Source organism: Lygodium microphyllum, chromosome 28 (genome assembly GCF_053477565.2).
Source record: "Lygodium microphyllum isolate KBCC chromosome 28, Lygodium_microphyllum_v1.1.10, whole genome shotgun sequence".
NCBI classification, from domain to species: domain Eukaryota; kingdom Viridiplantae; phylum Streptophyta; class Polypodiopsida; order Schizaeales; family Lygodiaceae; genus Lygodium; species Lygodium microphyllum.
The window spans coordinates 117,864,247-117,891,122 of record NC_141162.1 but is presented as its reverse complement, the minus strand read 5'-3'; the positions used below and the strand labels follow the sequence as shown (position 1 = coordinate 117,891,122).

The window sequence follows — 26,876 nt, the reverse complement described above, 5'->3', positions numbered from 1 at the left end:
GTCTGGCTGATCCGCCAACAATAGGGAGGAGTCGCCAGCAGTCTGGCTGAGCCGCCAACAGCAGGGAGGAGCCACTAACAGTCTAGCTAAGCTGCAAGGTTGCAAAGAACAGCTGTCAGCAGTAGGGAGGAGCCGCCAGCAGTCTGGCTGAGGCGCCAATAGCATGGAGGAGCTGCCAACAATCTGACTGAGCCACCGGGTTGCAGAGAACAGCAGCCAGCAATCTGGCTGAGCCCCCAGGCTGTTCTCTCTGGCTGAGCCATTGGGTTGCAAAGAACCACCACCAGCAGCGTACCTAGCTGAGCCGCCATATTGCAGAGAACAGCCACCACCAGCAGGGAGGAGCCACCATTAGCAGTACAGAACAATCACCAACAATCTGGCTGAGCTGACAGCAACAAGGAGGAGCCGCCAACAATCTGACTGAGCCGCCAACAATAGAGAACAGCCGTCATGTCAAAAGAAAACGTACCAGCGAGACAATAGGGTTTACGGGGAGGAACACGGAGTGAACTCAATAAACACTGAGAAGAGAATAGAAGAGAGAAGAAACTATGATGAATGAAATAATGAAGATCCGAATCATGGAGTGAATGAGAAACAAGGAAATAAGGGTGCCGTAGCACAAGGAAGATGATGAAGACAACCACGAACCACGAACCGCAATGCCCTCCTGAAGTGGTATGAGGGTAGTGGAGAGGCTGGAGAGAAGAGGTGACGGACTGAATGAATTAGCCATGTTGAATGAGTGATAGAGGCAGCCTATAAATAGGTAAGAGACTGTCTAGGGTGGCGCCTGGAGGGAGGGCGCTGGCTGTCTAGGGTGGTGCCCCACTGTGGGTGCCTAGCCCCTTTTTAGGGCTGTCCACTATGAAACCCTAAACGCAAAATGTGAAACCCTAAACACAAAACGCGAAACACAAAACTGCGGGTGAAGGGTTTCTCAACAAAGAGACCTCTCATCTATGGTCTTGGTCCAAGCACAAGTGACAACCAATTCCTAGTAGTGGAACTCACTGTCGTGTGCTTGAAGATAGCCACTCCCACTCTCAATCCATCATCAACTGTCTTATTATTTCACAAGCACAATCATAAAACAGACATGCCAAGACAAAGAATACAATCTTTCCCAAACAAAGCTTTTATTGATTACATCTAGTGAATCGAAGCAACAAAGCACAAAATAGTTCTACTACTCATCAACTGTAAAAGTATATTGTGTTCTTCTTAAAAGCTAAGGCTTGATTGGTAAGATATCTTGATTAAAATGTAGAAGATTCGATACCATGGTTTTCGGATAGGGAGAAAAGTCTACCTTCTAATGAAAATTATAGCTTATCTAAAGACAATCATAAACCGATACGGTGGAGGTGGAAGAGGGGTTGCACTTGTCATTGCAACCACTTGCTCCGTCACAATTGCTTACTCCACTCCCATTGTGGTTCAAACTTACTCTATTACAACTGCAATCCTTCTCTTTGGATCCATTGTACCACAACAATTCTTGATTGGCTCTCAAAGTAGAGTGGATAGTAAAGAGCTTGGTTAGGAGAAGGTGACGGAAAAGGGGGCTAATAAGGACTAGGCTGAAGTTGGGGTAGGAAAGCAAGGTATAGAGAATCAGATGGCAAGGGTGTCATTGTAGAAAAGCTACTAGTCACAACTCCTCTCTCTCACAATCCTATTTCAAGATGGGGGGATGAAAAGCAAGGTGATGTTTTCTATAGCATGGCTATCTTTTACAAAACAGAAGCTTACAATCCGCTTGAAAAAAGACGAATCTAGCATCATTCAATCACAATTGGCTACGTAGCGAGCAGCACAAGCACCACATTGCATTGCGTCAAACAGCATCCCTCTTGTGGCTCATGACTAAGGCAGCAACCAAGGCATAGACCTTGCCATCTTGGCCTTGGCATACTCGGCGATGAGGCTACATAAGCTTTTTGAGCATCGTTGGCTACAAGCGAGGTGCAACCATTTGCTTGTAGGAAAAACTTCCCAGAATACCACCCATCCTGGCAATGTTGTCACCTAACTACACTTAACTACCAAGTGACTATCCATCAAGCTAGTCCTTGTAGTTATTCTACACTATAAATATAGTTTTTATAAACTTGCTTTGGGAGAGCTGTCTAAGTACCTCCTACTAATGAGTTGTCATACAACACCTCAATAATAGTGGCATTTATCCTCACTATTGAGACATAGTTAGAGCTAGCAAAAAATGTAGCAGTATTTTATTGTATGAAAATTAAGTACATTACATCCTCTCCCCCTTGGAGGAAACAAGATATCCTCATCTCGAGAAAATTTGGTGTTGAGTTCTAAGACCTATGGGTTAGGATCCACTATGCTTCCGCTACGCATCTAATTATATATAAATATGCAAATGTCAAGGCAACCTAGATAGTCCAAGTTCATTACGAAATTCCTTCCAAGGACTATTACACGAGTAGGGCTTATTGCATAGTCTCACAATGGGCTATAAGTTGTAGTGGGCTGTAGCTCCATTTGTTGTACTTAAAGGCTCTTTCAGTCTCTCCTTCGCTATTCGATAGTTGGATCTTCATCATCTAGCTCCTGAAGGTTAGCTCATGTTCTTGTTGCACATTCTCTACCTTGATCATTGGTAGTTTTGTTGGATATTGGGTTACATCGATTGAACTATGTAGGGCCATTTATATTGTTCAACTTAGGGCATTGGGCCCTAAAATAGCCCATTCCATCAAATTGAAACACCTTTGTCCATCATAGTTTGTATTGGATTGGGCTAGAGAGTTTACAAGATTGACCTGACCCTTCTTTGTTTGGTTATCTTATTGGTTTGACTACCCTATTTCGAGATGAGAGACTTCGAGTTACAAAGTGTGAGTAATACACTTCTAGAGATAAGTTGTATTGCTTCAGATTCAAGAATTATATTGGTTGATTTATACATAGTAGAAAGATAACTTACACACATAGCTTTTTTAATTTCTTTCCATGTAACAAGAACTTCAATAGTGCCACTATTCTTGCACCATTATTTCCACCAAAAACGTGTTGCACCATTATTTCCACCAAAGACGTGCTTCACCAATTAGCTTAAGCCTATTAGTGATTATTGCTTGGTTTGCAATGCTCATCCCAGTGGCAATGAAATAATCCTTCATGGGCTCAATCAAAATCTCAACGATGAACTCCTTGTCCTTCCCTTTTGCATTGAACTCATGAGGCTTGACTTGTTTTAGAATAAACTTCTTCTACTATAGTTCAATAGGGTTGGCGATGTGAGGAGTATCCTAGTAAGATTCAAGATTTTGGTTATGATTTCTTCAAGCGAGTCAGCTGATCAATCGTAAGAAATTTGCAATATACAGGCAATGTGGAAAAGAGTAAAGAGTCATTTGTATTATCATCCAAATCATAATACAAGAAAGACTCGAAGAGTCATTTTATTCATATCAAGATGGGACACAAAAAGTGCAACTATGGAACTTGTTTATCAATAGTGCTAAAGATAGGTGACTCGACAAAGACATCAAGAATGTTGTACTAGGTTGGCAAGTCTGGAAGTCCCTCTTGAGCATATATCGTATGACCGGATCTTCCTATCACCGCAACCCAATCAGGATTTTTGGGTCTAGGCCATTAATTGAATCATTAAATGTCAAGTGATGACATTCGGACTAGGCATTAATTATTTAAGTAATGCTAGTCCTACGCTAATTAATGTATGGGACAATTCAATGTCCAATGGGGGTTAGCACAATTAATGGAAATGGGCACAAGCCAATTCACTCGTTTGCCCAAACTAGTACATGGCCAAGAGACCGTAGACTCTAAATGGATGCATTACCACCATTACAATGTAGACTTGACACGCCTAAGATGCAACTCAAGCATGCTCACCTGACCTAAGTCATTAGGATGGCCATTACCAAGAAAGACATGGATCTCACTAACAGCAATACCTAGCACAAAGATGGCCTTCTACAAGGACCATCTTCTCAATCTTTATAATGATGGCTTTATTATTGGATCATGTCCTTCAGGACATGATGCACCTTATATCATATCTAAACCTCCTCACATCAACTCCATTGAGAAAATGAGATATTCTACAGAGGCATGTAAGTACAATCTCTGTCAAATATGCCAAATGCAATAGACAGACATAGCGGCATTACACATGTAGATAGTGGCAAGAGACAAAGACATACGTGCATTTGTAACCAGCCTTCCTTCTGTGGATGGGTGGTAAATCCCTGATTACAACTTAATTACAACAGCAAACAATTAATGCAAATCTGAAATTACAAATTTACCTACTGATCTTGGACAACGCCCACCCGATTGGCCCCAAAATTGACGCCCCTTTTGGTATTTATTTAGCTTTATTCAAGAAAAAGTTGATTTACAATGGGATTCTCCCAATCCCCTTCGCAATCCAAACTCCCCTTGCTATCCAAAGTGACCAGTAAGTCTTCAATCTATTTGCTCCTTGATTCAAGCACTTAATTGGCCTTCACCCGCTTTGATGGAGATGGAAAATGCCCCAAATTCAATTATTTGCTGGTCCCTCAACTTGAATAGGCTAAAGACAGCTTCAGCAGTGTTGAATCCAAGTCTTGGAGCTTCCAATTTTTGGCACGCTTCCCAAGGCTGCTGCTAAACCCTAATTTTTGTTGTAAATTAGGGTTTACATCAGAGAAATTTGCAATTTCTCGATCTCCAAGGGTCCAAATGCTGAGATCCTTGGAAAAAGGCTGTAAAATGGCTGGGAAATGAGAGAGAAAGCTATAGAGAGAGAAAATTCAGAGTTCTGTCGTGAAGAATGATTGAAAATCAGTCAAATGCAGTTGCTGCCTTGCCACAACAACTTGTAGATGCAAAGAACTGAAGAAAATCAATCATTTACTGCTGCTCCCCTGTCTCAATAGCCTCTAGATGCTGTCACGTGATGTTGATTGGTCTTCTCCCGCCCCTAGCTGTCTCAGAAGGTCCTCCAATGGCTGCAAATCAAACCAGCAACATCTCCTCCCTCTCTCTTGCAGGCTGAATACACTAAAAATGCCTCTATTCAGCTTCTAAATACGTTTTTCAGGCTTGCATGGGCATTTTTCACAAGTGGCAACCTTTCCAAATGGTTTTTCCAACGTTATCCATAATTAAATATTAATTTTCAGTCTTTAAATACTGAAAATTAATCTAATAATTATTTCGGTGCCCTAAAAAATAAACCGATTGGCCAATATTTAAATTGGCTAGGCAACTTCCATTCCCAAGTGTCTCTATGCCATCTTTGACCATCAAATTGGTGTTAGGTACCATTAAACACCACTTCTCTCATGTCACCAACTTATGACCAAATGAATGACCTAGGCCAACAACTGGCACCAGATACCACCAAGTACCTATGCGGCATAACTCATAGCAACTTTTGCCTTTGACATCCCATGATTTCCTCAGGTCCCGAGCTCGTAAATTTACTCTGACCCTAGTTACACCTCACATGTGCAACATTTACTTAAGCATGTGATTAAAATTAATACACATGTTAAGTGAGGTTTCAAAAATACATGTCCTCATGACAGCATTATACATATAGACACTACCTACTAATATACAAGTGTAAGTACGGGGATGAATGTGAAAATGATAATACTTTGAACTTAACCAACTTGATCAATTTATCACCATGAAAATTAGGAAAGAGAGAGAGAGAGAGAGAGAGAGAGAGAGAGAGAGAGAGAGACTATCTTCTATGGCAGCTTCTGCTCAGTTGGATGGATTGTCTCTTCCTTTTGGACAGCACTTCATTAGTCAATCTTTAGCTTATGACAGCTTTATGATTTTGCATGCGGACAAGGACAATCTTCGCAAAGCATTAGATGTTTGGACGCTCTTTGGTCATGCTTCTGGTCTTTATATCAATGATTTTAAATCAGCCATTCTCAGTTGCATGGAGTCCGATTTACAGTCATTGGGCTGGCAGGGACAGGTTGTTCCCCGTGGTTCCATTGTCAAGCAACTTGGGTACCCTTCGGGTGTTGATGTTCGGCCAAAGCAACTACTAGAGTGGATTTCACAGAAACTGCTAACTTTCTGTATTGGAAGTCACAAGCTTGGCCCTTTCATGTTCGCCTCAAAGTGGCTCAGACAATTATGTTGCCAATGCTCACATATTTCTTGCCATTGCTGCCTTGGACTACTACTACTTTGAATGCTTTTACTCGGCACATTCGTTTCATGTTATGAAAGAAGGATTCCTTGCATGCAGGCATTTCATGGATTTCTTGGTCGCATACATGTACCCCCAAACGCATGGCTTGTGGGGCTGTTTTGGATGCCAAAACTCATATGCTGGCACTTCGTTGGTCTCTTTTTCGTGCCAGGTGTGTCAATCATCACCCATGGGTCGTTATACCCGTTATTTTCTTGAGGATCACGAGCTTGTGCATGGTAATACACAAATTCGGAGCTCCTGGTAGCATGTTCTTAATGCAGACTCCCGGTTTTCTAGTCCTTCCTCATCCCTGCTTGTTCATTTGGTCTGCTCCTGGTAATTGGTTCTCCAGAAGACGCATTGGCATCCAACGGAAGACCACTTACATATTAACTCTTTTCAACTGGAATTGTTAGCAACCTCGCGATTACTTTCTTGGGAAAGCAAACATAAGCTCAGACCAAAATTTAACCGCATGGCACGTTTGGGCTTGACTTCAATTGCAGATGCCACCCTTGCCAGTCGTAATGTCTTGATATCGTTTCGTACAGCCAAGAGGCTTTTCAGAATCCCTCGTGGATACCATGATTTATGGGAACAGCTTTTGTTAGTGCTCCAGAGCAGGCAACCCTTTCCTGCCCTTGCTTTGGATCATCCTTGGTAGGACTGGGACCTTGCAGGTCGGTTGAATTTGGAAAAGGTCTCGGCTAACCAGGTGTATCATCTTCTGATTAAAAATCATCAATGGCTGGTTACTAAAGCTAATACTGTATGGGGATTGCGGAAATCTCAGTCATGGTGGAAGGCAATTGTGATGGAGGGCTGGTTGAACAAGACACCTTTCAAATGCAAGGTCTTTCTTTGGAGGGTAATGATTGGTGGTCTTCCTCTTGCTTCAGCCCTTTCCAAGCGTCGAATCGCTAATGGCAATTGTTTCTTTTGCACCACTACTGTGGAATCGGCCCATCATCGATTTATTTATTGCCCTCTCGCTAAGAATATTTGGTCACTCTTGTCAGTGGTTTGGCGAGCAGTGGTTGGTTTCTCGCTAAGCCTTTTTAATTGGGTTTTTGTACGGCCAAAATACCCCTCACCGGCACAGTCACATATAAAGATCTTGTTTCACTTTCTTAGATACTGGGGATGCTAGCACAATTGGACCACTCGGAATGCCTTTCTTTTTTATTCGGCCTCTAATGTTCCGGGACATGTTGCGAGGCTTAAAGGTCTCTTGCATTGGCAAATAGATCTCATTCGGCACTCTGACTTACTCCCTCGGGAGGACTTACTTCCCTGGCATATGGCAATTTCCTCTGCATCTTTGCCATGACTTTTGTAACTCTTTTATTGTTTAGTACTGAGATTTTACACACAATGGCTTAGAGCCATTATGTATCTTGTAATCATGTAAACTTGTATCTTTTTTCGTAATTAATACAATTACCTTTTACGAAAAAAAAAAAGAGTGAGTGAGTGAGAAGAGTCGATACCACATTGAGAGGGGAACTAGCCCCTCCCCACTTTTTAAGAATTTATTGAAACAAAACCACGGGCACAAAGTGCCTAAACCATATACAAAAGGACCGATTTGTTGCAATTCTGAAAATTAGGGTTTTGAAGCCCTAATTTCTGCAAACTCTGAGAAACAAGTTGATTTTCTTCGTTAGTGCTTGGATTAGACTAAGCTAAGTAGAAAGTGTTTCTTCAATGAGAGATAAATAGGAGAATACAAGGCATGTGGCGGAAATTTCAATATGAGAGCTTGTTTCAAATGAAGAGAGAGACCTCCAATATATAGGTATGGGAATTGGGTCCTCAAAAGTGGAAAGTAGAGGCTACATATGACAAGTATAGGGATACTTGTCTCTTCAAAATAATGCATGTCCTCTTCTAGATGCCACACGTCACTTTTCTAGAGAAAGAAGCTTCCAAACCTTCTACTCTAAAAATATCTCAAATGGTTAAGAATTTGAGATAGCTACTGAAGACAAAATTGTTCCTTATAAAATTCTGAAGTCTTTGATATGAACAAAATTTCCATTAGAGCAACTTTCAAAAATAGTAACCTCCGAAGTTTTAGAAGTTCGTAAATTTAGCTTTTGAAGAGCTTCATTATATAGGTTCACCGGTTCATAGTTTGTTTCTTCGATCATGAGCATCTAGTTTCACTTTTTGAAACTACTCATTATATAGGCTTCTAGTCAATGTGACTATTTGAGTGTAAATTCTTAGTCATCTGAGCTTTCTGGTCATTCTGTTCGCCCAACTAAAACTTTTAATTTCTCTTGTGCATCTCATCAATGATGACACAAGTATAATTATAGGGTGTTCTGGCCATTGGCCACCCTTAAATAGAAAGATGAACATTTAATCATATTTTGAAACACTTAAATAATACAAATCGCCTTTTAAAGTACATGAGCATCAAAGTAATTTGAAATCATTGAGCCATGTCTTGGTAATAATTGATATGCAAAAGGTTTGTTACAACAATCACTCATGCTTTCATGAGAACTCTTGTTCACTATGTCTGATTATGGCATTCCTTAACCAAAGAAGCTTGAAACACTTCCTTTTGAAGATCTGTACACACTGAGATGCAATGACCTAGCCTCAAACAACAATACAAGTTAGTCTTCCTTATGCGTACATACTTCTCAATGTCATAGCACAGGTTGGACCATCAATACTAACTCCACCTGATAGGAGACTCTCTCAAGTTACTATAGACAAAGTCATATAGGTATGCAGAGCTAGGAGGCCCCATCCTCGAGTCAAGTAATGCTCGCAATACTACAAAGAATCCAACCTATCATGTCTCACCACATGCAAATATTCTCAAAGGGATTCAATTCATGAGATCTAACCGTCCTTACTCCTCGGATAGGGTGGTCAATAACCTGATTTAACACTAATTATAGCAAGTATAAATTCACATAAACCGAAACCCACACTTTACCACTTTAATCTCAGATAATGGACAGCCTATTGGGCCCAAACTAGCACCCTTGTAGTATTTATTTATCTTCAATTGCAAATGGATGCACTACAACAAAGATTCACTAATCTCCTCTGCTAATCTAAGTGCCTCTTGTGTCATAAATGACCAACAAGCCTTCAAACCAATTTTCCCTTTGGTTTGCTCTGACCTACACCCTGCTCCTTGTTGAGAGACAAATCTAGCCCCAAATTTGATATTGGCTGGCTGGCCTCTTGAATCTCCTTGAAATTCTTCAATTTTAGCTGCTAGAATTCAAGTCCTAGGCCCTCAATTCTGAACATGCATTCCCAAGCAGCTATCAAACCCTAATTTTTGTTGTAAATTAGTGTTTATAGTAGAGATTAAACAAAATCTCCACTTGATGACTCAAATGGCTGGATTGTGCTAAGATAACTTGAGAGATGACTAGAGGATGAAAGAGAATGCTGAGGAGAGAGAAAACTCAACTTTCATTATTAGGAAATGGAAGAAATCAGCTATTGCCCTATCTAGACAACCGTGAAAGCTATCTCCACTAATGGAACACCCTGAACATGGTGTTGTCTAGCTGAAACAGCCCTCAAAGCACTATCACCTATAGCTATAGTCTCTTCTAGGCATGTCACTAAGTCTTGGAGGGTATCCTGCTAGACTGGAAATGGCCTATCAACCGTTGTAGCAGCAATGGCAGCCCTCTTGCCGCATCATAGTTAAGATCATGTATAGACTTGAGATCAGCTATAGTCTACAGTCTTTATCACTTTCTGCACATATTTCTACCAAATTTGGGTCTCCTTTTCTTTCTACTAATGGAACAACACTAGACATAGTCCTACTCTAGCATGATCCTATCGTAAAGTTATTCTTAGCATTGTCTTCATAGACCACTTACTTATTTTAATGTTGTCTTCACCTTACTGATGAGATGACATTAGACATGGATGTACTTTGGACTTTGTCTCATAGGCCGCATTGGCCTTACGTAGACATTAATATTTTTTTCTTTCTTTCTTTCTCGCTCCCAGCCTCAAAAATGTCTTTCCCACTTACATTGGTAAGTTTTGCCAAGTGGCAACCTTCTAATCCCATTTTTCAGCATTATCCAACTTATTAAATTAATATTCTAAAAATAATTTAATAAATATTTTGGTGCCCAAAAATTTAATTCCACCAACCAATAATTAAATCGGTTGTCTCCCATGTTAGGGCATAAATCCTAAGGGATCGAATTCCAATAGTTGCTTAGTCTTTTTACTTTGATATATGCATATAGTTACCTAAGATCAGCCTATGTAAAAGTGACCATAAATGTCATGTGGTATGTTACTTGTATTACAAGCGCCTGTTTTGATATTCCAGCAAACGTATTTCTTGAGATCAGATGAATGAAACCGAATGCAGGGAATGACAACGCCATGTTTTGCTGGTCATTGTTGATTAATCTTTATTTCTATGTCTTGTTTCCTGATTATCAAGGTTATTGTTTATGTGTTATGTGTTCATAAATATTCTCGGGTATGGATGTTGAAAACTATGTAGGAATTATGTCAATGATGAAGTCTAGCATTTCAACATATTTGTGTGTTTCTATATTTTCTGTTGTGGATTTAAATACCCACAACACTTTAGCGATCCTACCAATTTCATGGGAAGTCTCCTTATGATTTAGGCATCACGCCTAGAACTGATTTTCTAAAAGATCAGGTTGCAGGTTTCCAAAATGCTAATGTAATTGAAGGTTTACAAGGCGCCTTTTATGGGCAGCATATATGTTAGACAATTATCCATATCTGTCAAACCCAATTTTGACGAGAAGCAAATCTCGGGAGATAAGGAAGACATTAGCAAGGCAATAGCAGCAGGAAGTTTTGTTGAATGATGCAAGAGCAGTAGGAGGATTAGGCAAGCTGGATGAAGAACAGTTTGCAATTGATAGATAGGGTTATCACGATGTGGGTCCCTTTGGGGGTACCGCAACGGTATATAATTCTCCTCCTGGTTTTGAAGAATCTCCTCCAACCCTTGCAAGTTCACCAAATGTTTCAAAGGATGAAGAACCATTATTACCACCTAAGAATTAGGATACTCCTCCTAAGCAAGCATTTGAGAGATTGCAGCATATAGTGCTTGGGGGAATAGTTTTGTTGAGAAGTACAACACTTCAATCAAAGAAGTCTTTGAAATTTATTCCTTTACTGCCATTGCGTAGGTTTCAAAAGCAAAATATAATGAATCCAAATCAGCTTGTTAACCCAAAAGTAAGAGCTTCTAAGTATTCTGGAAGGAAGAAGGAAGATCCTGATTGTCGTGTAGTTAAGTTTGAGACAAGGTGGACAGCCAGTGGATTCAACCAAATGTATGGTGATCAAGTCAAGAAGTAGTAGTTTGCAACCACACTGCAAGAAAAAGCCATGGATTGGTTTAGTAATTATGGTATGGGAGCATTTAATACATATGATGCATTGAAAACTCCATTTTTAAGTAGGTTTAGAAATGATAAAATCCCTCGAGATATTTTGAGGAAAATCAAGAAAATCAAACAAAACAATATATTGGTTGAAGATTATGCTCAAAAGTTTAAGAATCTACTTAATAGATTGGATGTTGCAGATGCACCATCAATAGACATGCAGATTACTTATTTTATTAAGGGTCTTCGAAGTCAGGTCACGAATCCTATTGCTAATGTGGAGCTTGGTCAGAATGACACCTTAGATACCATGATAAGACTTGCTATGAGGCTTGAAAAGAGATTAGATACTTCTAGGTCAAAGACCCGAAAGGATGATGACTCTTCGGATTCAGATTCTATTTCTAATTTAGGATCAGGAAGTGATATTGAAGAGGAGGAGAGTGACTACACTTCAGAATCAGATGATGATTTTAGTGACTCAGATTATGATGAGTTTAGAAAGAAGAAGCACAAGAAGAAAAAAAAGAAATTGCTTTTAGCCAAGACCAAAAGTAAGAAGGCAAAAGATAAAACTAAGGAAGAGACTGTGGAAAGTAAACTGGATAAGAAGATTAAGCAAATGTTGAAAGATTTAGGTCTTTCTGACACTAAAAAGAAAGAAAAATATTGTGAAATTTGCCAAAGGAATGGCCATGAAACTCGAAACTGTTGGTACAATCCTAATGTTAGGATGGCACAGTAGATGCCAATGATGCAGCCTAGGCCTAGACTTATGCAGCCAGCTGCAGTTAATTAGGTTATGTCTGACATAGTACCTCAGAGGCCCTTTAGGGGACTAAGAAGAATGCAAGCAAGACAGCCTTGGGAAAATTTTTAGGCACAGCAACAAACTACTCAAACGGAAGCATGCCATTATTATGGAGATCAAGGGCATTTTGTTAGGCCTAACTGTGAGCTTTAGGCAAGGCATAGGACTGAGAGAGGAATGCCAGTAGCAAGGTCTCGCAATGATGCAAGACCTGCAGGAGCATCTCATCCACAGCATCCACCTGCCCCTATTGCAGTGGTCCTCATAGAGCTTCCTGACTAAAATGAGCAAAGGCAGTCTCCGGAAGGTTCAGATATTGTTGGTTATGGGAAAACATATCCCGAAACAACTCCCAAAGGGGCAAAGGATGTGTCAAGAAAATTATGTGTTGTAAGTTTGCATGTTGAATGTGATTGTTCTAATTGTATGAAGGTTGAGGAGTGTCCTAATGAAACTTTTGTATTAACTGTTACTCGGAGTCAAGTAGGTCCAAAGCTTGATTGGCAAGAACAAGAGAGGACAAGGAAAAAAGGCCAGAAGGCAAGTACAGACGTTGCAAAAACTTGCTGAAAAACAAGAATTTGAGCAATTTGATGATAAAGGGGCTCTACTCATGGTAGCTCAGTGTGGCTTGTTAAAAGGTGCAAGGCCTCTGGCAAGGCATAACTATATTCTTTGGGTCATCCAGCATTTCACTCCATGCTTCTGGGTTCAAGTCATGACTGTGCCAATCACCTAGCGGGCTATGCAAGGTGTTAGGGCATAAATTCTTAGGACTCGAATTCCAATAGTTGCTTAGTCTTTTTACTTTGATATATACATATAATTACTTGAGATCAGCCTAAGTAAAAGTGACCATAAAACCTGAGCAGTTATCAACCCTTAGACCGGCGTTAATTAATTAATTAATACCTAGTCTCTAATGTTACCACTAACATTAGTAGCCAATAAATTGATCTATGCCCAAATCTAACACCGGCTACCACCTAGTACCTGTTAAGCATACCTTATTACAACTTTGGCCTTTGGCATCACCTAATATCTCAAGGTCCTAGGTTCCACATGATGAAATAATTAACTTGCACCTCACATCTGCAAGTCACATTTGCACATTTGATTAACTTTTAATCAAATGTTAAGCAAAGTACTAAAATTCCACATCTTCATGATAGACACTATAGTAGAGTTGTCCATATCCCTTCAGTATAACTCCATGATGGATCTTGCAGATGGTAGGAGAACTAAGGAATCTCATACACTATGATGGCATCATCCTCTTTATTTCTTTCTCGTATAGATGAGTATATGTCATATGCTACCAACAAAGTAGGGGAACCAGAACTCATTTGCTTGTGCTCAATAATTTATTTCATGCTGATATCCTACCCGCCTATGCACTTTTCAAAAATTCTAGAGGAAAATTGAAATTTCAAGGGACTATGTTGTCCCAATAAGGTGCAGTATATGCATGCGTGAGTGTATTACTTGCTCCACAATTGCTGCATATACCTGCATCCACAACTTTCTAAGATCAATATGTCAACTCCACTATATGGACTGTGTCAATCATGAATGCCCAGAGGTGTTATCCCAATAAAAGCTTCCCATAGCAAGGAATGCCATAATGAAAGATGATGCTCCCAAAGAAGGAAAAGGAGCTCTCTATACCTCTTGTCTCAGAGTGCTCCATGTATTCCCCCATACCTTGGATATCCCATATGACTATCCTCATGAGTTACTATGGCTGCAAGGAGATAATCTCACTCCCCTGAACCTAGCTTCACATGGTCGCACCTACAATGTCAGATTGTGCCTCTTCAATAAGCTGCTCTGGCTGGAAAAATGCATCCTCCTTGTTCAGGATATGTTGTCACCAAGTAGTCCTATGTGACTACACCATCACCATGGCTTCCTTCCTTTTGAAGTTCTCTTGGAAAGCTCTCATCTTGCAACTCTCGGTTGCCTCTAGTGGGCATGGGATACTACCTCTCTGCTGCTCTATGTGGCTCCACTTGCTCGGTGACTCCCTCTCCACAGCTAGTCGAGGAGCCTGCATAGCAAGAACTGTTTCTAAGCCTGCTTGAGGAGCTCCAGTTGGTTCCTCCTCCAACCCTAACATAGGAAGATATCCAATAATAAAGTGAGGCACTCGGAGGAAATGAGAACTCATTTGGCAAATGGGTTAGCAGTTAGGAATGTTGTGACGTCCTACAAGGGTGTGGAGCAAACCAACTAACCAGTATGCACTTCTTGAGTGCCCAAAATTTGGACACTTGCAAGAGTCCAAGCATCTACTTTTGGAAATTAGCTCTAAGAACAGTGCAACTATTCACAAGAAACATTAGATTTCTTCGAGGATATAGATTTGAACACACTTCTTGAAAAAATGTAGCCTGGAAACACTAATTGTCAAGCGTATCGCATTATGGGACCTAAGTGTCCCACAAAGCATCCTTCCAATTTCAATTTTAATTAATACAACAAAAATAGAAAGTAGAGAATGTTAACTTTGCAAAGAGAAACTGACATTACCTGGTTAGCTCCAGCTGTGACCATCACAGAACTGTTCTGAAGCTTATTCTCTAGCTTCAACTGTATTGAAAAAACAAAAAAGGTATCAAAGCAGGCCAGAAGCACTTTAGAATCAGAGTCTACAGGACATTCAAAGTGGCACAAAAATGTTTGTGTTTCATGTGTCTTCTATTGACACAATCACATTGCTTAGTTTAAACACTGCAAAAGAATGAATCATATGTAGAAACCACTCGACAAGGCGAACATGTTGCACACCTTAAAATACATGGAAACGTATTGAATAGTTCCATTTTTCCAGGTAAAAATTAATAGTAAAGGCACCTCAGCAACAATCATTACTAAGGTAGATGCACAGTACAAAACTCAAGAGTATAAAAATAGAAAAGGCATGGATCAGGGCCATCTGCTCAAGAGAGGTGTCCTATATAAGGATAAGAAATAACCAATCCAGTGACCGATAATGCCAGACCATATGAGGTGCCCTTCACTCTTAACCAGAAAGTGACAAAGAGGCAAGTCTAAAGGCTATGGATGAGCTCATAAGTTTATTTTTCCAAGTACGAAAGGTTCTGCAGAAATATAAAGAACAAGACTTGCGTTTATAAGAAGAGTGTCCAAGTCTTAAAAGAACAGGTACAGCAAAAGCTGACATGTTAGTTAGTTGTTGACACTTGATTGCACAACATTGATTCCTCCCTTTATCTTTCAGGGTTGAGTGTGAGTGAGTGTTTCCACAATGACCACTCAATGGCTCTCACAACTCACAACGTCCACCAAAGACACATGGATGATGTACAGCTTTAATGTGCAGATGTGATCATTACTTATTGATTGGAAGTATGCAAGATTTATATTTCAGACCAGTGCTGCAACTTAGATACATCAGTTCAGTTTTCGAAATGAAAACTGCATATTAATGTCTCCAGTGGGCAGAAGGTAGGGGCGTAATGGTTGTGACTAGCAGCAGTGGCCAAAAGGTTGCGTTTGTCTATGGTGGTGTGCCACAAAAAGGTGAGAAGCCAACATGAATCAATGGCCAAATATCTGGGCAATTGACCCATTAATGACCCAATGAGTCTAGACATTAGATTAATCTTGAGTGAGATACAACTGAGTCTGTAAATAGACAATTGTTGGATATCAGTCAATGTAGCATGAATTGTGCAAGTGTCAAAGATAGTAGGGTGCTGAGGACAAAAGATAGGCATGCCCAAATGAAGCTGGACACTGTCTCAAAGTTGTGACAGCCAATGATTGGTCATTTCTCCATGATAATTCCCTATCCTCTCCAAAGAGAGCCTAAACAGCTAGCTTTTGGCCCAAAAGAGATGCATATCCTCAAACAGTCTCTTATTCCCCGACACCTCACAAAGCAGAGTGACTCATCTTGCAAGATGATCTTTATTCCTACATCCTGTAAGATGCTCAAGTCGTGTTGGTTTGGGATAGTCAATGGTCACTAACTTTAATCTTTCCTGCTCGTCCAACTGTCACAAGAATGATTCAATTGTTGATTTCATAAGCCATCACATCCACCATCAAAAGCATTCATTCCATAACCAACATTGTAATACTAGCTTTTTCATAAGTAGAAAAACATAACAGTGCAATGAGTTACAATGCTTCTATATTTATTCCTTGCTTTCTTCTTTTCCTGATTGTTTGCTAATTTTGTACTCTAGGATAAGCTAACTTTAGCCTAGGAATCATGATTCTTCCTAAACTAATTTTAGCCTAATTTTTGGCTAGGTTCACCCTTTTTATAGTTGCTCTTTTAAAAAAATTAACCATTTTATTTATTAGTTTTTATTACTGAACTTTATAATTCTAAGATTTCTCACTTAGTAATTTTTAACAGTGGATACCAAGGCACTGACTGTAAGCCTTGATGATAACAGTTTGTGGAAAGTGGTGATTAGGTTTAAAAGAAAATGAATCCCCTTAAGCCTTGCAAATTGAATCTTTTATAAGCTCATCTTAATCTCCTTCCATACAAGTTGCTTTTCAACTTTACAGCATGCTTGAGGTTAGCTCAACTGTGGCCAGCTATGAAGTATTTTACCTTACAATTGTTCTGCAATAATCTTGATATAGAAGTAGAACATCCTTTAAAATTTACGTCATCAATGTTCTGGAATACCTTATGCAGAAGGGCTGCTTTGAGTTCTGGGATTCCATCATCTGGACCATAGTTGCTAATTGATGGTACCGAAACTGCCTCCTTAATTTTCTCAAGAGCCTGAGGTGGAGGTTGCCAATGAACCACACCCTATACAATCAATCAAGATATGATTACCATCTACAGCATGCCTTTCCACAAAAATCACACTATCAAATGCATAAAACTGTTCACACTATCAAATGCCTAAAACTGCTGTGGTTTTCTGTATAGGATCCTAGACTCAAAAAATAACCTTGATTGCAATGTCAGCAATGAATTTTGAATCAAACAACCAGTGCATGTTAGCACTCCACAGCTCAAAAGATAAAGTAAACCAAAGCTCTGATGCATAAATACAAAAGCTCTGATGAATGTAATACTAGAAGTGATGAGATTACCTGTGCAAGTGACATACAATCCTTGGTGCCTCGCAGCAACTCTTGCATCTGTAAAAGTGTAAATTTGCCCCATCACTCGCACTTATCTAGATTGTGTCTCTTTACTGAAGTCAAATGCTTGAGTACCAGCAAGTAAGATGAAGCACAGAAAGTACAGCATGTCACTAAAAAAACAACTAATTATATCCCAACATCATACAAATAAGCAAAGGACTGTCCAAGGCCAACTATATATAGGGCTACATAAATATGCAAACCTCGGAGGGCCCATTACCCAGCCAGATGGTGTCCACAAGATTATCAAAGAGTCTAGCATATCATCTCTCACGACTAATGGGCATTCCCAAGGAGATTCACTTCATCAACCTCAATAATTGATCTTGTAGATGGTCCAAGAGCCAAGAGCTCTTGTACACACTGACAGCATCATCTTTCTTTTCTCTTAGGTTTATTTTCCTTTGCTATACATTGTGAGACATTTCAAGGATTAATTACACTTGCCGTTTTTTCTCCTAGGTCACTCTATGTATGCACCTACGCATCACAGTCAAACTGGCCAGCAAAAGGAATGAAGACATGAACTCGGAAGCTGAAGAATCCTCATAGATCGCAGAAGCAATGAGCAATACAATATGGCAGCCTTGAGTGAGTGCGAGATGTGTGAGTGCAGACGCTGCTAAGAGAGAGGAGTAGACTCACAATTTGTGTCTAGGCCGAAGGCCAAGAGTGAGAGAGCGCTAGGGTCCTATATATAGAAAATCCTATGTGCGACCTAAAATGTTCGGGCAGACTAACAGTCTCCAGCCACAACACAGCACCACAATTGGCCATAATGGACAAAATGACCAAACCAACCACAAGCGGACAATAAATGTTACAGACCGCTGAGCTCCCCCACTGACTCAAAGATATGGTTCACAACCAGGAGATGACATACAACATACAATGCTAGCACCTGGGCACTGAATCTGCCAAATCTGGAACAGAACTGGGATTCAGGAACACCATCTCTTAAAGAGATCCGACAAGGTTCAATACTCCACTCCCAAAGAAGTCTTGAAAGATGCTCTTGTGGAGACCTGAACTCAGAAGCTGAAGAATCCCCATAAATGACAGAAGCAATAAGCAAGATACAAGATGACAACCTTGAGTGAATGCGAGATGCACAAATGCAGGTGCTGGTGGGAGAGAGGAATAGACTCACAATTCGTGTCTAGGCCAAAGGCCAAAAAAGAGAGAGCACTAGGGTCCTATATATAGAAAACCCTATGTGCAACCTAAAATGTTCAGGCAGACTAAAAGTCTCCAGCCACAACACAACATCACAACTGGTAATGGACAGAATGACCAAACCCACCACAAACAGACAATAAATGTTATAGATCGATGAGGTCCCCCACTGACTCAACGATATGGCTCACAACTAGGGGATGACATACAACATACAATGCTAGCACCTGGGCACTGAATGTGCCCAAATCTGGAACAGAACTGGGATTTGGGGACACCATCCCTTAAAGAAATCCAACAAGGTTAATACTCCACTGCCAAAGAAGTCTCGCAAGATGCTCCTATGGAGACTGACTCCACCATGAATGGCTGCAAGAAACATCATTGATCCAAGAAGTGTTAGCATTGTACATATATTGGGTGTTAGGGCTCATAGTTAGAAGGCATTTCTCCTCTGAGGTAGGTGCATTTAATGCTGGCCAACTGCAGTTCTGGGCACATTTAATGCTAACCGACCTGCTCAAATCATTTGCATTTATTCAGCCTATTTATTGGCTCTCTCCCCCACCATTTAAAACTGAGTCTTATGAGCACCTTGCCTCCTGTTGGAAAAAGGGAGACTACAACACTTTTAGTTGCCCACAGCCCATGCCTTTGAACACACTCTTGACCCTTGGTATACAGATTCCATTTCCCAAGTTCATTGACTTTAAGTTCATGTGTTCTTGCTCTTCTTTTCAGTTGCTTGTGTTTACAGCACTTCTATCAGCTCTCTCTCTTTGCTGCGGTTGCACCATACCATTCTGACATGGTATCATGGCCCAAGCGTCTTGGTTCTGGTGCTGGTTGTTGATTTCGACTGTTATTTTAGGTCTGATCACACCTGCTGACTCCTGTAAAGTCTGTGTTTTGCTGCTATCTTGATCCGGCTGGACTGGATGTCAACTTTGGCAACTGGGTGTTTTTCTGCAGTTGGGCAACCAGTTCATCTGCATTTCCCATCTGTTCTACCTATGTTTTTACTGTCCCAGCCTGTTATTTCACTGTCCAGCCACCATCGATTTTGCATCAGCTGCTGACATGTTGATCTTCTATGCAGCCGTTTTTACTTTTTTGTTGCAAGCATCACTTCCTTCCCGCCTGCATTTTCATCCTCTCTGCGTTTTTATTTGGCTCTTCTTCAGTACATCTCAAAGGAAGTCTTACCAGTGGTTACCTCCTACAAGACATCTCTAGAGGTGTGTGAGAAGTCCTAGCTTATGTACGAGGCTCCATTGACCATGAGAGTTGCTACCCTCTACAGCCATTTACAAACTATTCAATTCAAGAAGACATAATACGATTCATTCATTTCTTGTGATGCTAAGACACGTCCAGGATCAGCTTCACCACATGCAATTTACCCTTCTCAAAGCCCATCTGTTACAAACTTTACTATACAAACTACCTTGGGAGTTTGATGTTGTAGCAAACACCTTACGAGCTCAAACGCCAATGAGACCTATCAGTTTTGATCATATGACCTCAATGCTACTTGAACATGATACTGCTTCACGTTGACAAGGGACCTTACCATCTCATTCTGGCAGCCACCCTTTGAGTGTATTGGTTGCTTCAAAGAGGGGTGACAAGTAGAAGAAGAAGAAAAGCCAATGCTATCATTGTAGTGAGAACAAGCATCTTCACAAGGATTGCAAGAAACTCGCAGTGTTGCGGAAGGAGAGGAAAAAGAGGAAGAAGAAAGGAGGATAATGATGACTCCAATGAGCCATCATTCTTGGATTCCGACTTTGACTCTCACCATGCAGCAAAGGCCACACCCACCTCTACAACTTTCTAGCCCTAGTGTTGTCATCCCTCACAACTTTCCAATACCAAAGAGGGTGAAACCAGCCCTCCTTCTCAGAAAGGGTGGTAAATGACCTGATTATACACTGATTATAGCAAGCAATAATTTAGCATAAACTAAAAATACAAATGTTACTGATTGATCTTGGACACTAAACTCTCGATTGGCCCTGAAACTAATGCCCTTGCAACATTTCTTTAACTTGTACTGCATTTGGAAGAAGTGTACTAAGATTGCTCCAATCTCCTTCAAAATCCAATGCTACTTGCAATCAAAAATAACCAACAAGCCTTCAATCTGATTTGCCCCTCAATCTAACACGGGTTTGGCCTCCAATTGACCCTTGGCTGGTTAAAATAAACCCAAATTCAATAGGGATTGGTTGGCCTCTTGAAATATCACAAACTCCCTGAATTTCAACTACTAATCTCATGTACTAGGCCTTCAATTTTCTGGCACAAGACCCAAGGTGGCTGGTAAACCCTAATTTCTATTGTAAATTAGAGTTTACAGCAGCAAATGCTCCTACTATTCGCCTTTAACCGCTAGATTCTCATGGAAACAGCAGAGATCTACTGAGAATGGGTGAGGACTTGCTAAAGATTGTTAGAGAATGCTGAGGAGAGAGAGAATTCAGAATTTCTACACAAAAAGGAAGGCACCCAAGAGTAGTTGCATGTTGCCAATTGCGCAAATGGTACTCATGCCTATTGATCCTAACCAAAAGCTGGTCCCTCCTGCTTCAAAGCCCAAAGGAGCTGTTCCCTATTGCTCAAGACCTCCTAGTTGCTGTCACCTGGTCCTGAACAAATCCCTGTTGGCTGGAATAGCTCCTAATCAATTGGCGCCTACTAGAACAGCCTCCTCCCTCTCTCTGAGCCTCCACAATACTGGAATGAGGCTGAGCCAGCCCGCAACAGCCCTCCCCTCATTTTCCAAGTAGCAGCCTTCTAAATAGATTTATCCGCCATTTTAATCATTTTTAGAATTAATAATTCTAAATATTAATTTCAGCCCTTGTCCTTACCCATAAAATTAAATGTGCCCATCCACAATTACATTGGCTAGGCCATTTTAACTCCCAAGTGGTCCTATGCATTGATTGGTCCCTAAATTGGTGGTAAATAATTAATTAATGTGTAGTTCCTAATGTCACCACTGACATTTATTGACCAATTAATTACCCTAGGCCAAAACTAACACCAGGCACCCACTAGTTCCTGACCAATATAACTTCTTACAAGTTTTGGCTTTGAGACCCACTACAAACTTGGGGTCATTGGCCTATCACTGACTCAACCGACTTGCATATCACACATGTAACCCACAGGTGCACATTTGATGTGACACCTAAGCCAAATGCTAAGCAAAGCATTAAAAATACAGGTCCCCATGACAAACCTCCCCCATGAAATCCTTCCAACCATCCCCAATGCACTACAATATATCAAAAGTGAGAGATACTGCACTAGAATTTTCAAAAGGCATTTTAGTAAAACAACATTGGCCACTATTGCTTAACCATGCCACTATCAAACACTTGCTGAAAATTTCCAGCTGGCATAAGCAAGAGATAATACCAAAAAAGAATCCCAAACTGTCCACCAGAGCCTCATGGAATACATCCATTACCAAAATAGCACAAGTGTTCTGACCAAACAACCATAGTAAAGCATAGACTACGCATAAACCATGGCTGAACTATCAATGGCATTACAAAATAGTGCTGTCCAATAAAACTCAACCGAAACCCACCGATAACTAATGCAAATGTATAGTCTTAGAGCTGCAGTGAAAACCATATATATTTGCATACCAACTATAGTGACTAGTACATTGAATAGTGATCTCAAGGTAAACATATTGTCAGCAATAGTAATTTGAATGCATGTTGAATACATCTCACACCCACTATACACTAGAGCTGTCCATCACTAGAGGACTGCAAGTGCTACCTCCCCCTTGAGCATCACGCAATGCTTTCAACCCTTGATTTGTTGAACCAAGGTGAGATCTAAGGTTGGCTCTAACTAAAAAGCATCAAGGTAAAGCTACAACAATTGAGAATGGTCTTCCAAGTCACCCTCTTCCATCCATTTAGTATCCAATGGTGAACAGTTTTGAAACTTCACCGCATACCTACTGGAAACTTTATCTCTAACCTATCTTTCCTTATGTGCCAAAATCTGCTCGGGTACCAAAATCTCATCCAGCTTGTCAACCACCTCAAGCCAAATTTCACCAAACATATCATTTGGCATATCACCATGAAAAGGCCTCAATAAGCTCGCACGAAAGGCATTATATATCAATCATTATGGAGGCAATTTCAGCCTATATACAACATAACTAATCTTCTCCAACACCTAAAAGGGCCCATATAGCACATATTCAGCTTTGGATATAATCTCTCTTTGCCTTTCATATTTTTCAGCCTTATATGTTCAAAACACGACAATACACGATCACCCTCTATAAACTACAAAGCACCTCTATGGTGATCAACTACCCTCTTTCGCTTCTATTGCAATTTTTGAAGTGCTTGTTTTACCTTCTAATAACTTGCATCCATGCTTTCAAAATAGTAACCAGCCTCAAAGATCTTATTCTTAGAGGGCAAAATAGAATGCACTTTCTTGCTCCACAATCTCAAATGGAGCCTTACCACTAGAACTATGCACTATATTATTATACGCAAACACAACCAAAGGCAAGTACTACTTCCATTGTATCTTATCTTAAGAAGCACCTCAAGGCATCCAAGATTGTGGAATTTGCCTCTTTGAACTAGCCATGTTTGTGGATGGAAGGTCAAAGAAAATTTCAGCCTGGTACCCATATTTTCAAACAACCCCTTCCGAACAAACCAGTCATCCGACGATCTCGATCGCTCACGATCAACTCAAACATGCCATGATATTTAAATATGTGTCACATAAACAATCGTGTCAACAGCCATATGATCAGCCTTAATCTTCTTCCTCATAGGAATGAAGTAAACCTGTTTACTGAACCTGCATATGATAGTCCAAATAGCTTCATTTCCTATACATGTCCAAGATAAAATCCATAGCAAGGATCTACCACCTACGAACAAAAGTTGCAACAAGTTTACCTCCTTTTGCCTATCATACTTGACCTTCTAGCGCACAATGCATGTATGAACAACCTGCTCTACATTGTGTCTCAAAGCAAGCCAATAGAAAAAGTGCTCCACTACCTTAACTATAGAATCAATATCTCTATGCTCCATATAAGAAGAAGCACAACTCTCTGTCATCACCCTTGGCCTCAATTGCTTTGTGAGACACTGTCACCCATGCATCTTCAAAAAGCCACCTCTAAGCACATAATGTTCATGCCTCTACCCTTTGCATAGCTGATCATAAACATTAGCAAAATTAGAATCAATAGCATATTGATCCTTCATGGCATCCAACTCAATGTGATAAACCTTATTGACAATCTAAATCTGAGGCTTGCAATAAGCCGTTACATTCCACTTGCCATTTGTACGCATACTCTTAAAATCAAATATAGAGAGGAAATTTGTCAATCTTATATGTTTCGTAAATAGCATACTCTAAGTTGGAAAATAGCGCAATGTTTGATCATTTGTCTATACAGTGAAATCAGCCCTCCAAAAGTGTGGAAAACAACTGCCAACTATGGAGGACAAAGAAATAAGAGACAAACCCGACTTCCTTCTTGGAAAGGGTCGTAATTCCCTAATCAGAAACACTTAATTACAACAATCAGAAAATAAATATAAACTGACATGCACACTTTATCTTAATAATCTTGGACAATAGACACCCTATTGGCCCCAAAACTGGTGCCCCTTTCAATATTTCTTTAAACCTTTATTAACTAACGGATTAGATACGAGCCAAGATTCCATAATCTCCTTGGTTGTTCCAAAAGCCCCTTGCTATACATGCAATCAATACACAAATTGGACCAATTGCCCCTTGAATTTCACCCGAGACTTGCTCTAATTAGACCCCAACTGGCCAAATGCTACCCCAAATTCACAATAGATGGGCTGGCATCTAAATTCTCTAACAATTCCACAAATTTCAAGTACTGAATTTAGAGTACAATGCCTTCTATTGTTGGCACAGTCCCAAGATGGCTGCTAAACTATAATTAATACTGTGAATTAGGGTTTATAGCAGAAATCCTCCTCTTGTCCACCAAAGCTGGCTGAGATTTGCTAAGATCTCCAAAGAATGGGCTCAAAATAGGTCAGAGAATATCAAAGAGAAAAAATTCAAAGATTTCTCGTGGGAAATGGCTGAATTTTGCCTGCAACCTGTCAAATCTACCCCTATAGCTACTGCCCATTGCCAAAGAAGCCCAAAACTACTGTCGTCAATCTCAAGATGCTGTTAGGTGATCCTGATGGTCCTTCTTTTGCTAGCGCCTAATCCCCTAGGGCCTCTAGTTACTGTCGCCAGCAGCAAATGGCTGAAAACTAGTCTGCAATCTCCTTGACATTCCTCAATTTCAGCTGCTAGAATTCAAGTCCTACACCCTCAATTCTGAGCACACATCCTAAGGTGACTATCAAATCCTAATTTATGTTGTAAATTAGGGTTCACAATAGAGATTTTCCAATATCTCCATCTCTAATGACTCAAATGGTTAGATTTTGCTAAGATAACTGGAGAGATGCTTGGGGGATGAGAGAGAATATTGTAGAGAGAGAAATTTCAGAGTTTAATTGCAAGAAATACTGAAAAACTATTGCTACCTTGCTCAAACAACCATGAAGCTATCACCTACAGCTTAGAACCACTAGAAAGATTGTTGCTCCTTCTTGTATGCCATCACCTGCACGAGAAGAACCTTGCGCTACTATCACCTACACCAGAAGGACCTTGAGCTATTGTCAGATGCACCTGAGGGCTCCAAATTTCTGTCACCTACTATAGGAATGGTCCCTGGTGGCTACAAACCACATTAGCAATATCTCCTTGCTCTCTAACAACCTTCTTTTCTTTCACAATGGCTGGAATAGACTTCCACCAGCCTCTAAAAACGTTTTTTCCACTTGCATGGGCAAGTTTTGCCAGGTGGCAACCTTCTAATCTATTTCCAATATTATCTAGCTTATTAAATTAATTTTTAAAATATTAATTTCAGAAATTAATTTAACAACTATTCTAGGGTTCAAAAAAAAAATTTCACCAATCAATAATTAAATTTGGTAAGCCAATTTGTCTCCTAAGTGTCCCTAAGCACTTATTAGCCCTTAGACCAGCATTAATTAATTAATCAATTAAAACCTATTCTCTAATATCACCATTGACATCAGTGGCCAATAAACTAGTCAAGGCCCAAGTCTGATACCACGTACCACCTAGTACCTATCAGACATAGCTTATTACAACTTTTACCTTTGGCACCAACAATTGATATCTCGAGGTCCTAGGTCACACACTATGAAATAATTAACTTGCACCTCACATGTGTAAGTCACATTTACATTTGATTAACTTTTAATCAAATGCTAAGCAAAGCAAAAAAATTTCACGTCCTCACATGACACATCATGAGGATATGTATTTTTAAAACCGCACTTAACATGTGGATTAATTTTTAATCACATGGTTAAGTACATGTTATACATGTGAGGTGTAACTTAGGTTAGAGTAAATTACGAGCCCATGACCCAAGGAAATCACGATATACATCTCAAGATTCGGGTGATTTACTTAGTGTTATCTCGTGCCAGTTGTTAGTCTAGGTCATTCATTTGGCCATAAGTGTCAATCGGTGCTACTAGAGAAGTAGCATTTAACGGTACCTTACACCACTTTGATCGTCAAAGATGGTACACAGACACTTCGGAATAGAAGTTGCGTAGCCAATTTAATTATTGGCCAGTCATATTTTTTTTAGGACACCAAAATAATTACTAGATCAATTTTCAGTATTTAAATATTAAAATTTAATATTTAATTATGGATAATGCTAGAAAAACCATTTGGGAAGGCTACCACTTGTTAAAAATGCCCATGCAAGACCCAAAAACGTCTTTAGAGGCTGGAGAGAGATATTTTAGTGTATTCAACCTGCAAGAGAGAGGGAGGAGATGCTGCTAATCTAATTTGCAGTCTTGGGGTACCTTTTGAGACAGCCAGGGACAGGAGAAGTCCAATCAACAACAAGCCATAGTATCTACAAGCTGTTGAGATAGAACAGCAACAGTAAATGACTGATTTTCTTCAATTCTTTGTATCTACAAGCTATTGAGACAGAGCAACAGCAATAAATGACAGATTT

At 40.1% G+C, this 26,876-nt stretch overlaps 1 protein-coding gene across 2 annotated transcripts in view; it reads right to left on the bottom strand.

The window, feature by feature from the left end:
* The window catches only part of LOC148011904 (Pyridoxal phosphate (PLP)-dependent transferases superfamily protein), a 124,136-nt gene that overhangs the window by 58,491 nt on the left and 38,769 nt on the right, over positions 1-26,876 (bottom strand). For both annotated transcript variants that reach the window (XM_087669849.1, XM_087669848.1), the window contains exons 2-4: positions 17,507-17,554; positions 17,088-17,216; positions 14,945-15,004 (exon numbers count right to left, since the gene is read on the bottom strand). In XM_087669849.1, coding sequence (XP_087525975.1) covers positions 14,945-15,004; positions 17,088-17,216; positions 17,507-17,554 — 237 coding nt within the window. The remainder of the gene's footprint in view (positions 1-14,944; positions 15,005-17,087; positions 17,217-17,506; positions 17,555-26,876) is intronic.